The following is an 18,373-nucleotide window of genomic DNA, read 5'->3' as shown; positions in this document are numbered from 1 at the left end:
AAAAAACATTTCATCCCTCGAATCTCCTGATTTTTGTAGACAGCCAGGTTGCACTGAAAGCAATTGAATTTAAAACGGTTAAATTCAAGATTGTATTAAAATGTCTCGCCTCACAGATGAGCATCAAACATCACAAGGTCTCTCTTTGCTGGGTTCCTGGAAATAGCAATATTAAAGGGAATGAACTAACAGACGAGATGGTCAGAAGAGCTTCTAAACTGCATACAGGAGAGGCCAACCTCTCAATACATACACCGATATGTGAACTGTTTAGGATAATAGAGGAAATCACCAATACGGTGACTAGCAATTTATGGGCTGCGAAGACTGTCAGTTCACTAGAACCTTATGACCTAGGTTGGACAGGTTTGCTTTAGCAAACCTATAGTTCGTGTGCTTACTGGATTACTAACGGTGCACTGTGGTATTGCGCCTATGCTTCAACGGTGGCGAGTTCCAACAAATGGACTATGCAGGAGTTGTTAAGATGAAGAGGAGGTAGAATCTATCAACCACCTCCTGTGTCTCTGTCCAGGACTTCAGACAAGGCGACTTCAATGTCTTGGGGATCGCTTTTTCACTGGCAAATTTATCGGGTCTCTTTAATTTCATCTGGAAAACCAAATGATATAACAAGGATAACAAAGGTTAGCAACTCGCCTCTCCCGACAATATATTTTGAGGGCATCACAATGGGCAATATATGCCTTCCGAACCTGACCTAACCTGTCTAAACAGTTTATTATATATTAGTTTATTAAATATTTTTAAGTACATGATGCGTTTTTTTAACTAGATCATTTTGTTTATCTCAAAAAGTTTGTATCTATTTTTTTTTATTCCGTTTATATTATAAAAAGTAAAAAGTACCCGAATTTTGTAAATAAAAGACACACATTTTAATTTTATTCTAAATTTATTTTATTTCTTTCAAAATATGCTCCTTCTGAAACGATACACATATGCCAACACTTAACCCTATCTTCCATACACTTTTCGTAGGCCCGTGAAGGTATGGGTTTCAGTTCCTTCGGCGAATTCTCTTTTACCGATTCAATCGACTCAAAACGCTTTCCACGAAAGCACAATTTGAGTTTCGGGAACAGGAAAAAGTGACAGTGGTGAGCGATAACAGTGGTGCCGTGTTGGGTCAAAAAATCGCGTACAACACAGATTTTCCATAGTAAAAATCGCTAAATGCACTTGAGGTAGTCTCACATTAACAGCTGCTGTAAACAAACTAATTGACAGATGGCGCTCAAATTTGTACCATATGTCAAGAAGGGGTGTACCAATGTAACAAGAAAAGGTCTATTACTTAAGGAGTAGTTAACAAACAAAAACATCCGGATAATTTTTGAGCATAGTATGTTTACATTAAGTAAATCCTATCTTTAAAAAGATCTGTTATAATATATAAAATAAATGATATGGAATGCGTCTTATTATTTGAAATGAATGAGATTAATTTTTATATAATTTGTTTTATTTATCTCTGCTTTAGTAATTTATTATAGAAAAGAATATATATTAGGAGATATAAATATTAATCAATTTATTTTGTTAGTTTTATTATTTGTTAGATCAATAATATTTTTAATTATTTCACCAAATTTAATTAGAAGTGAAATGAAGTAGTAGTATTTGAAATGTGAGTAGCTATTTTCTGACAAGGAAATTGAAACTGGTGCATAATTATCATCTCGTGCTTCTATTATGATATGTTTCCTCTATATATATGCTATTTTATCCGGCAGCTCAAAACTACAACTCTTTGTTTTAATTGTTAGTATACATAACATTTTTCTCATACGAGTTACACGATTTTTCGATTTGGATTACATCATTTTTGCATTGAAGTAATATATTATTGAATTCATTTTGTTTATTTAGCTACAAACAAGAATTTTTACAATCTCTTAAGCTATGAACTTATCCAAGCTACTTCACATTAACACTTGGAATATACCTTTACATTTCATGTCGCTTGATCATTAATTGAAAAAATTCTTTATTGTTGATAGTTTGAGCACTAATTTCACTTGGAAATTTATATTTCGATTATAATTACAGTTTTAAATATTTTATTTCGTCATTAGTTACTAAAAGTTTGATCCAGTTTCTTATTTTCGTCCATATGGCTCACCAAACCTTTTGAACTATTTGTAGGACGTGTTCTATTTACTAAAATATTTTCGCTAATTTTAATTTAAAAACCAGGATAAGTTAATATATCTTAAGAAGTTTTTTATTCTTTAGTGTTTAGAAAGACCACCACTTCGTTTTTCGATGCAAAAAGCTGCCTACAAACAATTACTTTGCAATTTAATATGATCACCCACTTCCAAGTGTTGAGGTATATGCTTTTTTGTTTGCTAAGTAAAATAATTGCAAAGATATTCTCATTGATATTCAGTCGTAATAGAGTAACATTGATATCGAAAGTAATCCAATATTGGGCTTTTTGTAGGTGTTAATAACGTAAATTAAAACAAATTGGTCTGGATAAAAACAATTGTTATTCATGATTGCTTAAAGTGCATACATTAGTTTCTTCTTCCTTTTCAAATATGCGTCTATATAATTCAAGTGCACCGGGAAGCTCCATGCAAGCAAGCTGTTTACGATTTTGTTCTTCTGTTTTTCTCTGTCGTGTTGCAGGAAAAGGTTTTACTGGTGAAAGCGGAGGAAGTGGATCCAAGTAATAACTTAAATTTGGTTCAAGCACCTGAATATTATTATTTACGTGTTTTATATTCACTTTATGTTTATGCAAGGGTTCTTCTATTTCTGAAACATTTAAAGAAATGAGATTTTTAAATATTTGTTCGTTTGGTTTGAAGTTGAGTTTTCTGGTTATCTGCAGAAGAAAGTTTAAATTAAATATTAAAAACAAAACAAAAATGTTTTAAATTATACCTTCGAAGCTATTTTAGCTTTGGAAACAGGAGTCAAATCGTCGAGTTTTTCTATTTTAGGCAATTTAATGTTTTTTAAAGTATGCATATCTTTCATTAGGTGACTCGTAGCATTAATTTTTGGCATGGACAAAGTGTGTAATAATTTTTCAGGTTTAATATTTTCTTTGCTGTGCCTGGTTAGCTTTTCGTAATTCTCCGACTGAAAATAAAATGTTTTATTTATAGGCAAAATAATTATCACTTTTTTACCTCTAATCTATCCACTCTGTTTAAGAGTCGTATGTTTTCTTTATTTGTTTTGCATTTCATGTTGTAGTTTTGTACAAGGATATCATTATCTGAGTCATCTGTTTCTTGCCCATAGTCTTCCTTTTGTTCATTTGGCTGTTTAATTGTTGGTTTGAAGTTATCATTAGTCTGTTTAATTGTGCGATTTTTTTGCACGCTTTGCAATGAGTGTGCTTCATTATTATCGTTTATTGTAAGTTTTTTGTATGCACCACAAACCAATTCCTCTTCACTTTCCATTCTTGAATAATTTAGAAAATTGCGCCTGTATTTTGTAAATTATAAAGTTATCTACAATCTCATTTGACATATGTAAAATTGACAAGAAAGCGAAACTCATTATCTAAAAGCATTATTCTCATCAATCAGCTATCGTATGTGTCATGTTATGTAGAGCGGGGCGAATTTGGCTGGACTATGACGAAAATGCATGTTATGTAGAGTTTCACATCAGTATTGCTAATTTCTTATTTTACTACTACCTTTGCACTTTTTAGTTGTCCCTAAATTTAAAAGGATATATAGATATGCTCACTTTCAATTTGCCACCAAAAATAACCAGCAAAAAAAACTCATAGAGGCCGTAAAAATGTTAATTTATTATTATTTTTTCTTATAATAATTGTTAACAGTACTTACAAAATTATACGCCTTTCCTTAAAATCGGAAAGTGTAAGAATTAGATTATTAACTGTTTATAAAATTGGCTGTGTCGCTTTCTGACATTTTATTTTTCAAAACGTATTGAAATTGTAAAAATTGCACTTAAAAGGCGCAATTTATTACTGGACAAGACTTCTTTGCCGAAATGACAAGACACAGATAGTCTCGGTTCTCATGACGGAATTTAAACCGACATATTGTTTTTATTCTCACTCTCAATTATACAATTTGCGTTGAAGGCAATAACACTTTTTTTCATGTTTTGCCTTTGACACTGTACATAACATGGGCCTTATTGAACTTTTTCGGAAACATTCTATTCGATTGTTGGTATTAAAGTTTAAATTTTAAATGGTGCAAGCCATTCGTTGTTCGGATTAAGCTTGAGTTTATGTTTGTTTAGGTTTCTTGTATTCTGTTCTTTTTTTTGATTTCTACGCTATGTAATACAAAAAATTATATCATAATTGTCAATTTTCTATTTTAAATACTATTTTAATAGTAGTCACCAAAATGGGGATTACATATCCATAATAAAATACATGTTATTTACACCTAAAAGGCGTACATTCGGACATTTATTTCTAAGCAACAACGTTTTGAACAACGCGATAACGCACAGGATGCCTGATTAATTTACTTTTAATCACAAAATGTAAATGCCGTATTAATTGTAGATATCTTAATCATGAATAGACTATATTTTAATAATAGACTTTTCTTAATAGACTATATTTTATTTAGTATTTAGTTGAAAAACTTAATATAAACTCAAATAAAGACATTAGAGTCTTCAGGTTATATTTTAATACGACAAATTTTTTATATATTAATCATATTTTAATCATGAATAGACTATATTTTAATAATAGACTTTTCTTAATAGACTATATTTTATTTAGTATTTAGTTGAAAAACTTAATACAAACTCAAATAAGACATTAGAGTCTTCAGGTTATATTTTAATACGACAAATACGACAAAAGAGAGTTTCTATAATTGGTGAGTAAAGTTAATTTAAACGTTGTAGCGATCTTAGTGGTGTAAATCTGTTTGTGTATGACATGATAAACATTACTTGTGATATTTTAAATTAAGTATCGAGATAAACCTCAGTTTTATTAGTTCATAAAAATTGTAAAGAATTTATATATATATATGGATTTTAAGAGAGAAAAATGCTATATCGTATTATTTGCTATATAAAATAAAAATGGTGTGGTACTGAATTTAAATTGATACTCAATTAATTACGACAATGTTGAATTTGGCGACATAACCGTCAGATAATGTTTATCTACGTCATATGTTCTATAAATAATTTGTGTAGTAGGATAAGTAGTTTTTAATAGCAATAAGAAAATTTTAATAACACTGTATAAATGTAATAGAAATTCTTAAATTGTTAAAATTAAAAATAAAAGAAATAAACACACTTCATAGCGCAGAAGATATATGAAATTTGTTTAATAAATAGTATTAAATAGTATATAGCAAAATGCCAGGCAAGGTTGGTGTTAAAATTAAAGCTGGTAGAAATTTACCAATAATGGACAGAAGCAGTGATACGACAGATGCATATGTCGAGATTAAATTAGGAACAATAACACAAAAAACGGATGTTTGTCGCAAATCTTTAAATCCACATTGGAATACAGACTGGTAAGTGTTCAGTAACTACATGCGAATGCAGAGGCAGGTAGAAGAGTGAAAATTAGGAAAAGCGATATCAGTAAACGACACTTGCTTAAGATAACTCGTAAACATTATTTAAAGTAATAAATTAAATAATAAGCAACTAACTTTTTAAGGTTTCGATTTGAAGTGGATGACGCAGAACTACAAGATGAACCTTTACAAATTCGTTTAATGGATCATGACACTTATTCGGCTAACGACGCAATCGGCAAAGTGAATATTAGTTTGAATCCACTTTGTCTAGAAACTTCAGGGCAAACAACGCAAGGTAAGGGAACAGTATTTTCTGGCTGGATACCAGTTTTTGATACGATGCATGGCATACGTGGTGAAGTGAACATTATTGTCAAAGTGGATTTGTTTTCTGATCTAAATAAGTTTCGTCAAAGCTCTTGTGGAATACCTTTTTATCACTGTAAGCATGAATCAAAATAAATGAAATTTTAATTAAATTCAATATTAATATAAATACTTCATAGCTCAATGCATTCCACATGGCTACCGGGCACAAATTATACATGGTTTTGTTGAAGAGTTAGTAGTAAACGATGATCCGGAATATCAGTGGATAGATAAAATACGTACACCACGAGCTTCTAATGAAGCACGACAGGTTGTTTTTCTCAAATTGTCAGGACAAGTAGGTTATTCTTAATTATTATAATTAAAAATTAATAATATTCATTATTTTTGTTATTTTTGTTATTTTTAAGGTGCAAAGAAAAATGGGTCTTAAGGCCATAAATATGGGTGCAAATGCAGTTATTGGCTATACGCAATGCTTCGATTTGGAGGGTGATGTTGGTGTGGTTGCACGTGGCATTGGCACTGCTGTCACTTTGATAAAAGATACAAATATACAACCAAACACAGCGGACAATGCGCTTATTGAAGAGTAAGTAAAACTAAAAAAATGACAGGCTAAACTGATAGTGTCTAGGAACTAGAAAAAAATGAAGTATATATAATAATATTTTACTTGATTTTTAATCTTTTGAATAACTAAAACTTTTTACTTTCTATTTGCCCATATCGTGCGCTGTCGAAAACTAAAAAATTTCATAAACTTGTAAATTTGTTGTGTAAAATTTTAACATATATTAATACTTCGTTTGTATGTTTTGTTTGTGTTATATTATTGCCCATTAAACACACCTTCCATATAAACCGCATTTGAATAAAGGAGTACTCTAAAATATTTAGAATTTCTCACCGGAGGTAATATAAATTTGTGCGGTTCAGTAGATTGGGATATAAAAATAGATAAATCTAGTTCTATTACTTTCCTCAATTTACCACATTCTATTTCGGATACCGATCTCACAACTATGCAAGAACTTATAAGACAGGAAGATGAACGAGGTGAAAAACCCGCCAAAAAACTTAAACATCATATGAAACGTTTAACGCGTTCATCGCGTAACATTTTGAATGAAAAGTGCAACAGCTTGATGCGTAAAATTGGCGACGGTAACGAGTCAAAATCAGCGCAAAGTAGTAGTTCTCTTTCACTGAGTAGTTTATTTACGGGCGGCTTCATGAAAGATGACTTAGGTGCTTCAGCACGCAGCTCTTTACTGACTGTACGAAAGTCAAGTTTTAAAGCTAAAAGTAAAGCAACAACCCTTAAGCCCGTACAGCGACAATCACTAAAATCCACACATCCAATTGTACGTTCTGTGAGTGATGATTCGGCGATGCAGCACGGCCTCACTTGTAACAAACACACTACAGCACCAAAAGTAGCAGTTATAACTGAATTTACAGATAATACGCGTTCATCACCAAATATTTGTGGTGAAGAACAACTCATATTGCGTCAAGCAATTCTCGCTAAAGCCGAAGAGAGCAAACACCAACCGTTTGGTGAATTCACTGCTCATGCACCACATCTTAAAACAATAGGAAATGAAACTAAATGTGGGCTAATGAGTTCCTCAACAACTCTTTCGGAAAGTGACACAGAAAGCTCAAGTTCAGATGAGTATTCAGTTTTAGCAGAGGAGTCAACACAAGAATTACAACTAAATTCACCAGCTGAGGATCGTGATGAGAAATTTAGTTTTAGAAATCTAAATTTGAAATATAAAGAGAAATCAAAACCCTTAGTGGAGGATCTACATTTGCAACAAAGAAATGATTCAATAAATCGTGATCAATTTTCAAACACAAAGTCGTCCACAAAATCATCAAAGTCGAGTGGCAGTGAGAAAGATAAAACGCATGCAATAAAACAGCTTCAGTTGTTTAAAGAATTCAAAGCGTTTTCACATAATTTGCAGGTTTTAAATCAACTTACCTAGTGACTAAACTTAATGAAACTCTACAAGTGCACAACTGCTAAAGAAGAATTTCATTATGTTTTTAAAACAATTCGTAAGAACATTTACTATAGATATTGTAATTTTCAGGAGCTCCTACACAAGACATCAAAACTTAAACGCAGAAATAAGCATCAAAGCATAAACTCGGCTTTAGCTAGTGCAAAGCTTGAACCTTCTTCCATAACATCAAAACCTTGTGTGCTAAAGTCTCCAGAAATAGATGCCCACAAATCATATTATTCTTCCCAGCCAGAAATCTCAACGGACTTTGACAATACAATTGACTTGGCAAAAATGAAAAAATTACAAACTTGTTCATTAAACAATTTATCATATTTAACAACAATGCCGCAAAATCTGCAAAATGTGCAAAATGCTAACAAAGATAGCAAATGCAAAGCTAATCAAACGCTGCTTTCTAATGTCAATGATATTGTCTCACCTACAAAATCCACATATCCCATTTTACAAATATGTCCCTCAACGCCAACTCCCTCTGAATCTGATAATTCACAATTATCACCAACTGACTTAAAATGTAATGACGTACAAAAGAGTTTCTCCCTACATGCCCTAAGTAGTGCGTCGTTTGATTTATTAGATTTTGGTAAAAAGTTGTCCCCACGAAAAGTACCACAAAACGCCTGTAAATTATCAAAACATATTAGTAATTTAACTCCTAATGATCATTATCTTAATACAAATACTACTAACCATAGTAATAAATATTCACCATTGCTTGCTTCATCTACTTTGCCACTTTGCATCAAACATCCTCATCATAGGTCACTGAGCGAGATTAGTAGCACAACTGGCATTACTGCATCAACTACAGATAGTCCGAATTTAAAGCGTACCGCACCACCAACTCTTGATAGTCGCACAAAACTATCAACAAGCCCAACAAAGTCTGGTGTTAACGTTGCATCACAGTCAGATAGCATTTCTTCCACAACGACTTCCACAGCCACCACAATGATACCAAGAGATGTTGGTGAAATTTGCCGTCGATCGTCCGATTCCGATTTGAGCATTACACCTAAAGGTAATATTTTTATACATAATTTTCTGTTAACGATATTAAACCTTGTAATATTCGTTTAAATATATTTTCTTTTGTTAGTTTCATATAGTTATTTAGTTGAGATAAAATATTAACTTTCTGTAGAAAGTTAGTAGTTAATAGTTTTCTGAAGGATCGGTAGAAGATAATGTACTAAATTCACTTAAGCGCACAAAGTAGTCGTAGAAATTTCTTTATTTTAATTAATTCCTGACATAGTTTCTATATTCTAAAGCAGCTGCAGTTGAGATACTTCACAATTTTGGAAAATATGGTGTATTCAGATGTAACTCGGTAATACGGTAATATAGTAATTTTACAGAAACAAATATACATAAAACTTAATGATTTTATCAACTTTCCGAGCACGTCTGAATATCCTTATTCTATCAAAAAAACAAAACGACTTTTGTTGTTAATAAGTTGCTTAAAATTGGAGTGTGGTGAATTCCCTAATCTTAGCCTAACCCATAAAGCATTACCTTTAGTCTATTTGATAGGAATAATGTGTTTAATTTTTTTTTTTAACAATTGAAAAGAAAGTTGAAGTGTGGTGAATTCCTTAGAAACACACCTTCAGTCTATTCGGTGGTGCACAATAGATTAAGCTGGCCAAAGTGCATAAACGCCTAAGCCCAATCCTATTTGATAGTCTATTAGTCTATTTGATAGGAATAATGTGGTTAATTTTTTTTATTAAACATTTAAGAAAATTTTATGGAAATAGGTCAGTAATTTAAGCAGCTTGCTTTATTTATGCTTATGGTTATAAGAAAAACGTTTCGTAGTTAAAAGTAATGCCATACTTTAATTAACCTATAAAAAATGTTTAAAGACTGGGGTCAAACACTGGTGTAATTGTATTGCAATTGATGGGGTTTAAATTCAAGTCAACAGAATATATTTGGCTTGAATTGTAATTTATTTGTGACGTATTTAATAATTCCGGCTATTTTTTGTATTACATTTGATGAGGCATTACATTTGTATTCAAGGTGAATACAAATGGATAGCTTTATGATTTGTTTGGGTTTATATTAAATAATTCCTGATACTTTTTACACAGAATGTATATCAATTTTTATAATTGTACTCTCTCTAAATTTTTTGAATTTCTTTAAATTGCTTTGTTAATATAGGGTATGATCAGTTAGGTAAAGTGATCGTGGTTATAGTAGAGTTACATGTAGGCTAGTAGCCTATTGTGTTACCATAAAGTATATAGAGAACTTAAAACTAGATAATGACAAAGCAGCTGTGAAACATTTTTGTTAGAGTATATCAAGAGTACATAGAGAACTTAAAACTAGACAATGACAAAGCAGATGTGAAACATTTTTGTTAGAGTATATCAAGTTCGTTAATATGTTTGTGATTTACTTAAGCTATTTACGAAAATTGTATTGCCTTTGAAAATGTATTCTCGAATAGCATGTCGATTAAGTGATCTCGAATCGAATCGAATCGATTAAGTGATGTTTGTGAGTCTGCCTATTAGTAAGCATATTAGTTACTTGATTTTGAGATAATCGGATAAAATTTTGCATATGCATTTCTCTTAGCTTAGACAGTCAAAGTAGATAAATGAAATGCAATTGGTTAATTATATTATGGAGTGCCAATATAAAATAGTTTGCAACATATTTAACTATAAATATTAGTATAGTGTTTTAACTAGTATAGTCTTTTGCAATTTTGGCGGTCATTTACATTATACTTAGCCGCTAGATTTTGGCAAGATTTTTATGTTCTAATATTAATACGTATTGGAAAATACAACAATAAAACCTACAACAAAATTGCTCCTACAATAGTTATAGAGGTTGATTAATATAACAAAAACATGTATTTTATATATATTTTACGATATGTATATTTTCATACATATTAAATATACTTCTTTTATACGTATAAATATTTTTGTAAAAAGTTTTATTTCCTATCTATAATGAACCTAACCATTATACTAATATATGATTAATGTGCATCTAGAGATTACTCAGGAGCTTAAACCTTTTCAGCTCATAATGCACTAAATGGAAATTTGAATATACATATATGTAATAGGTAATTTTATAATATATAAATATATAATATTTATATATTATATTATATAATGTATTATAAAATATATAATTAAATAAATTAACTATACTCACTTTTAAAGTTAATTATTATTTAAAAATAAAAGAAGGACTTCAGCCGCTGAAGAGTAGAAATTCTGTAATTTCGAGTAATCTTTTTCATCAAAAACATTAATCACTACGTTTGCTTAATGACTACCAAAAAAAATTCAATGTCGAAAAGGTTTTTAAAGGTTTAATTATATTTGGGATAACCTAAATAAATAAATATGATTATGAATATGAAGTAAATATGATTACTTTTTCTTACTAATTATCTTAGAAAAATATTCTATCGTTCTACATATATGTATATAATTATAGTTGAGAATATTTTTGAGATAATTTTAATAAATTCTGTAATGCATTAAATGTTGAATTTAAAAAATATTCAATATTCTGGAATATATTCTTGTAACACTTCTTCTATTATTCTTTCCACATGTTATTCTCTTTTCAATGTGTAATCGTTGATAATAGTGCTCCATCGAAAGAGTAAGTACCGATATCCGTATCAAATCAACGTTATCTGTAATAGGTGTTTTACGAGAAACATATCCACATTTTTAACGTATACATTTTAATTTTCTTTCACTACAAACAAATCTTAGGTGTTATCTGGAAATTTTCAAACTTTAAATGTCATTTTATTTTCTATGTATGTATATATTTATTAGCATCTTTATAAGTATTTGTTGTGATCCTTTATTGTGCTTAAATTTTTCTCTCAGTTATAAGTGATGAACCCAAGTCTCATATGAAAGATGAAGATTGCCTTACTGGACTCGGTGCAAAACTCGGCGATTACGAAACAAATGATGATGATCTTAAAAGTATATTGGAAACTGCAATCACTTCTATTTTTCTCTTTCTAAACCCTAGCCTTCTGATTAGATCTTTATGACCATTAATCTCTAAAATTCGAACATTATAACATTCAGCATGTCACATATACTCTGTCTTAAGCATGAAAGCTGTAAATAAACATGAAATGTTGTAATTTTATAAAATAAATATTTTCTGGTAAAGATTTGTATAATTGTATGTCTCTATGTACCCAAACATATATGGATCGCTGTTTATTATCCAACTTCTAAACATATTTATAATACATAATCCATTTATGATCTTCGACAGGGAATTCAATTTGTGTAGCAAGTGAACGTTTGGTAGCTGCTACCGCAATGATGCGTTTGAGTCAACCGATAACAAGCAAGAGTAGCAATGCTGATACCGTAGATATGCTGGAATATCCCTTCCTGACCATGACAAAATATCCAACTGGATTTATTTTACACATAGGTGCTACAGTGGCAGCGCGTTCCGTTAAACTTTTAGAACGTGTGCCCAATCTTGATGAACCAGAAATCAGAGATTCATGGTGGACAGAACTTCGCATGGAAGTGCGTTCACATGCTCGCGCACTCTGCTGTAATGTTGTTTTAGGATATTCAGAATCAACGACAATATCGTAAGTATATATCTACAAATTACCCAAATACATTTTATTTGAATTAGATTTCATAAAATAATTGTCACTAACTGAATACAATCTTTCTTTTAGAGATGATGTTTGTGTATTATCCGCAACTGGTACTGCGGCTGTTATAAACATGGCATATAATCGTTCTGTGTCCCAAACAGATATTTTTGCCGTAACGAAAACTACGATGTCAGCATCACTTGAAGAACGGGACACACAAAGATCAGATTCAAAAGATTCCGGAACCAATGAAATAAGCAATAAGGATTCAGTTTCGTCTTCCTTAGGTACTACCCAGAGTAGTAACAATAACTCCGCTGGTAAAAAATATGGTTTGCCTGGATTAAATATATCGAAGAACTCATGTACAATGTGTCATGTACCATACAATTTGGGTTCTGTGCCATTCAATGTCAAAATGAAAAAATGTGCCATTTGTCGCAAAGGACGTGTACCAGATGTGTTACTATCAACACTTGAAGTGCCAGAATATTTACAAGTTACAGGTAAGTAAACATTTCATTCTCTTGGTTATTTTTTAAATAATTTATATACTAAAAAAATAGGTCGTGGTTGTTTCATACAAGCACAGGTAGTGCGTGCTAAAAAGGATTTACGTTCTGAATTGAATGCCAAAGAAATTTCAGATGGTTTACCATTTTTGGAATATGAATTGCATCGTGTGCTCATTAATAAACTAAAAGCGAAAGGAATGAACGCTATATTTGGTTTAAAAGCACAAGTATCAATTGGTGAACGTATGATAGCATTAATTGCTACCGGAACTGCTTTGTTTCTTAGTGCACTTCCAATACCACAAGTACCTAAAATAGTTGCAGGAAACTCTTGGACCGATAAACAGAAATTGAATGAACTTCAAAAGAAACTACAGGAGACTTTTGAACGCAATCAGGAAATATATCAGTTAAAATCAATGGATCCTGATTTAACTGCCGGTACACTGAACAATTTACCTGATAAGCAATCAGATACGGATGAATCAGATGATGAAGTTATTGAAATTGATTTGAATTGTGGAAATAAAGATACTTGTGTATTAGAAGTTGATGATATAGAAGACTTAGAAATTATTTCGCTTCTTATGGAGCCATATCCGCCAGAAGGATTTCATGTGGTTAATACACAGAGTGTGCCAGGAATGGTTGATATGGAGGCAGTTAAAAATTTACAAATGTTTACACAAGTATGGCGTGCCAAATTAGATGTTGGACAATATATCAATGGTTTTCCAAAACAATTTCAACGGTGAGTAACTTAATGATTTTTCACCATCAACCTAAATTGAATACCTTTCTTTGTACCATTCTTGATTTAACTTATCCATTAATATAATTACTGACGCTCTCTTTATATTACTGAAAAATATTATCTTTGTGTTTCAGGTTGTTGCAGACAATATACTTTAAATTGCGTACCATGATACCGTGTGCTATTTGCGATCTACGATTTAGACTGGATCTTCCAGAAAGTGTATGTATTTTTTTATATTTTAAAATGATACAGAAAACGAAAATTTCATAATAATATTTAAATTGAAAATGTAATTTATTAACAACTATAAATAAAAAATATACAATTAAAAATAAAACATAATATTAAAAATGCTTTACTGTTTATTATAAAAGTAAAATTTTAATCATAATGACGTTATAAATATAATAAATAAACTGTAGTTAGAAATGTTATAAGAAATAATTGAAAAGATATAAAAATGATTCATAAATGAGAGTTTTCAATATTAATACAAATAATACTAACATATTTTTAAATAATAAATAAATTTAATTTGACTTTTTTAATTAATTACAAGGAAAGAAACCACATTCTAACAAAAAAATATGATATTGAAATTTAACAATAAAAAATTAATAATTTATTAATTTAATTATTCTATATCTGGTTTATGATTTCTTTGTTATATTTGTTAATGAATTTGTTAATGCCTATTCATAGCAAATTAACAAAACGCCAAGCTAGAACAATACAAATAAGCATGGCTATATGTTAGGTCACTTAGCTAAAGAGATCACTCACTCTGAGCTTCAAATTTTATAGGATACAAGTTCAACCCTTTGTACTTGCAATTTAAAAAAATTATTTACGAATAATTAAATAAACAAAATAATTCTAAGCGTGGTTAGTTAATTAGAAATAATCAAAGTAAATATGTTATTAACAACTAAAAAATATTTTCTACATAATAATTAAAACAGTTGATCATATTTGTTTTACATACATAAACATTATAAATAAATATAACAGAAACAGAAAATAACTTAAAATATAACATCATTTAAGACTAAAATTATTTTAAATCAATAATAAAGTGTTGTGTTTATTTAACGACTAATAATATTTATTTAATATTATTTTAATAGTTAAATAATACTAATAGTAATAGTAATAGTAAATAACACTAATAATAGATTAATAAAAATTTCAACTATTATAAATAATTATATATATCCATTATATTTATAAATAAATAATTTATTTTAAATTTAATTGAAAAATTAACAAGTTATAAATTAATTACAACAACACATATTAATCATTGCACAATTATGTATAATTAAATTTCAAATAATTATAAACTTCAACACACAAATAGTCAAAATTATAAATACTCATAATAAATTTGAAATATATAACAATTATAGAATCAAAATAATTATAATAACCTTACAATCAAAAATTTAAAAAAGTTTAAATTAATAATATTTATAATAATAATACATAATAATTATAATAATAATATATAATAATTACAATAATAATATATAATAATTATAATAATAATATATAATAATAATAATATATAATAATAATAATATATAATAATTATTAATATTAATAATTAACACTAAAAAATTACAAAAATAATTTACGATATATATATATTTATATATAAGTAAAAATAAATAGTTGAATAATTAAATAAAATATTATAATATATATATGTTATGTCAGAAAATTTAAGAAAAATTATTAATAAAAATAGTAATATAAGTAAGTAAAGGATTCTACATTCTTTTCTATATTATGTTTTTATAAAATATTAAAATAAACATTTATATCAGAATTAATACAATTTTTTAATTTTAGGATCAAATACAATTACTAGTAACAGGCATGGCATTGGGTTTAGCAGATGTGAACAAATTCAAATATCGTCGCAAAACTTTAAATACAAATGGTTTCATAGAATCAAATAGTAATCAACAGCCAGAAACCAACGGCGCAATTACAGGCAGTAATAAACGTGCACTGCAAGAAGAAGATTATATTTTTCCTTTGGATGAAGATCAAATGGTAGAGACTCCTACACCTACAACCAATCTTCCACCATATGGGTCACATTCTCTAAAGCTACGAAAAACTTCGCCATCACGTGCTATTTCCAAAGCGAATGCTGCTATGCGGAATCGTTTTGTATGTTGAAATATAATAGTTTTAATATAAGTAATAATAAATAATTGCATATATTCTACTTAGTTCCCTTTGAGAGATCGCTATGGCGTTGATATAACACCCCTTAGCTTTATACCAGGCGCAAAGATAGAAAAATATTTAGGAAATTTAAATTTCTTCTTTATACGTGAAAGCACTTCAATTCGTGAAAATGGTGGCATCAGTGGTTTTGTCCATGGTTTTATAACTGAGGTGAGATTGCTGTAGAAAATATATACATATCATATTATATAAATAATATTACATCGATTTGTTTATAGTTATTGGCTGTTGTACGTGCTCATATTGCAGGTTTAGGTGGTAATGCCATGGTGTCCTTCTACATGACAGAATTAATTTTAGTAGATAATCAACATAAGAATCAGGTAATCAATAAGGGTTTTATAGATTTCAAATTATTCTTAATCAAGTGTCAAGTATTTTCAATTTTGGTCAGTATAGTTTTTTTTATCTTTTTATCATATCTAATAAATCTGTTTATATCCGTAGAGAAATCCGTATAAGAAAGTTATTTTGAAAATAATATTAGGATATTCATGATCTTAAGTACCAAACTCAGTACCTGCAACTACAGCGGCAACTACAAACTATCTTTATATCGAAATGATCATAAATAATACTATTAATTTGTTATCGGCACTTTGAGTTACTCAATATATAATATTTATAATTCAAAAAATTTAAAAACTTACTGAATCTTCTGAGTTTATTAGTTTGGCACAAATATATAAACATATAGTTTATTAATACACTAAAATATTATAAGTTTAATTTAACTCAAATATTCTTTTATTTACAGGGTCAGTGTTTAATAAGTATTGGTGGTGATGCAGTTTATGTTTCCTACTACAGCGATGACTGATATAAGAGATTAAAAGGAATATAGCGTCAGTTTTTCACAACTCGACCTAAAAGCCTTTATTATTGATTTTACTTAATTTATTAGACAATATCAAATAGTTTAAATTTGTTTCAACTGCTTTTAAACAATTTAAAAATATTATTATTAAATAGCTTAGTTATGCTCTCTAGTTTTTGTTAACAATTATATTTGAAAGTTTTACTATATTATTAAGTATAATGGTGGGAGAAGCAATATTTTAGACATTAGAATGTATAATGGCTTGCAATATCTGAAAACTGTGACTGTTTTAAAAGTTAAGTAATTGTGTTCTATTATTGTAAATAAATATAGTTAAACTAAATTTATGCTTAAAAATAAACAAAATATTAAAATGTTGATTTGATATCGTTAAAATATGAACAATATTAAATTTAGAAATGTCAGAGGAACTAAAACCGAAACATGACAATGCAATAAAATTGTATTTAATATATGATAAAAATCATATTATGTAAAAATGTTTGAATTTGTTTTAATTAATAAATTTAAAATTCTTTTATACCCGTTTTTGTTTATTTATTTATAACTACGGCTGTACTATCTGCTGGGTTAGTTTTGTTCGAAATCATAATGAACTAATTGTCAAACTAAAAAATATGATACTCCAGTTAAAATTATTACACTATTAGCAAAATCATTTTACATCTATAAAGAAAATTAAAGCGGGAGTCGCCAATGATTTCCTAATGTCTGTCTTATTGTATAATTTATATATAGCAGATTTTTCTTTGGAATCCATGAATTCAGTTTTGTTATTTGCAGACCACACCTGCATACTGGATGTAGACAGAAGCCAATATTTATTTAAAAAACATTTTCATCTTCATATTACCAAAATAATATTATTTTAAAAGGTGAAGAATTAAAGTATATGGTCAGGAAATGAAAGTTATTTTTATTACAAGACGAATAAATTAAAATCTAAGAATAAAATAAACTAAAAGTCTATATAATGTTGTGAACTAGAATGGAAAGATGTTAAAATGTAAATATAAAATACTCAGGTCTACTCAGGTCTTTTGGCATACGGCGAATTGATGTTATTGTTTCCGCAACGTGCATCCACACGATTGATGTCCTCACCGCCCATGAAGTATATTTGTAAAAATTTATATGGTTCGTTTGGCATTGGCAAAAATGAACCTACTTTATGGTACACTTGGCCTTTGATTTTAAACGTTGAATTAAATTTTTGGCCATTTGCCGCAGTATTGTGAACTATTTCCGTATTTCCGTTGCTCCGAACGAAGTCATTTGGAAGCATGAATTAAATATGCGAATGGAGTTCAGGAACACATTTTAATCTTCATGCGTGGCAATGAGCAAGCCGTTCAATGGTTCTGATGGTCTCTTAATTTCTGGTTTTTTTTTTTTTTTGATTCTTGTTTGAATTTGAGTGCATGACAATAAGGGC

The 18,373-nt window shown here is 29.3% G+C and overlaps 2 protein-coding genes across 3 annotated transcripts; one reads left to right on the top strand and one right to left on the bottom strand.

The window, feature by feature from the left end:
* Positions 1-1,584: 1,584 nt before the first annotated feature.
* Positions 1,585-3,525, bottom strand: LOC119685881. The gene is made up of 3 exons (XM_038100280.1): positions 3,171-3,525; positions 2,920-3,120; positions 1,585-2,860 (listed from the first exon to the last, which is right to left on the bottom strand). Exons 1-3 carry the CDS (start codon positions 3,447-3,449, stop codon positions 2,519-2,521), a joined length of 822 nt encoding a protein of 273 aa, XP_037956208.1. The 5' UTR covers positions 3,450-3,525; the 3' UTR covers positions 1,585-2,518.
* A 1,703-nt stretch (positions 3,526-5,228) lies between these two features.
* On the top strand, positions 5,229-17,030 carry LOC119677470 (C2 domain-containing protein 5). Of its 2 annotated transcripts, XM_038088818.1 has the most exons (14): positions 5,229-5,534; positions 5,684-5,985; positions 6,050-6,210; positions 6,284-6,465; positions 6,754-7,852; positions 7,982-8,939; positions 12,218-12,551; positions 12,645-13,069; positions 13,130-13,829; positions 13,967-14,054; positions 15,690-16,016; positions 16,080-16,247; positions 16,316-16,420; positions 16,855-17,030. In XM_038088818.1, exons 1-14 carry the CDS (start codon positions 5,371-5,373, stop codon positions 16,915-16,917), a joined length of 5,076 nt encoding a protein of 1,691 aa, XP_037944746.1. In that variant the 5' UTR covers positions 5,229-5,370; the 3' UTR covers positions 16,918-17,030. The 2 variants fall into 2 exon arrangements, with proteins under 2 accessions (XP_037944746.1, XP_037944747.1); XM_038088819.1 differs by lacking the exon at positions 6,754-7,852 and having other exon boundaries at positions 5,250-5,534; positions 8,680-8,939; positions 16,855-16,941.
* Positions 17,031-18,373: the final 1,343 nt, after the last annotated feature.

Source organism: Teleopsis dalmanni, chromosome 2 (assembly GCF_002237135.1).
Source record: "Teleopsis dalmanni isolate 2A chromosome 2, ASM223713v2, whole genome shotgun sequence".
In the NCBI taxonomy this organism is placed as follows: Eukaryota; Metazoa; Arthropoda; class Insecta; order Diptera; family Diopsidae; genus Teleopsis; species Teleopsis dalmanni.
The sequence above is the reverse complement of the archived record's forward strand: the minus strand, read 5'-3'. Positions and strand labels throughout refer to the sequence as shown.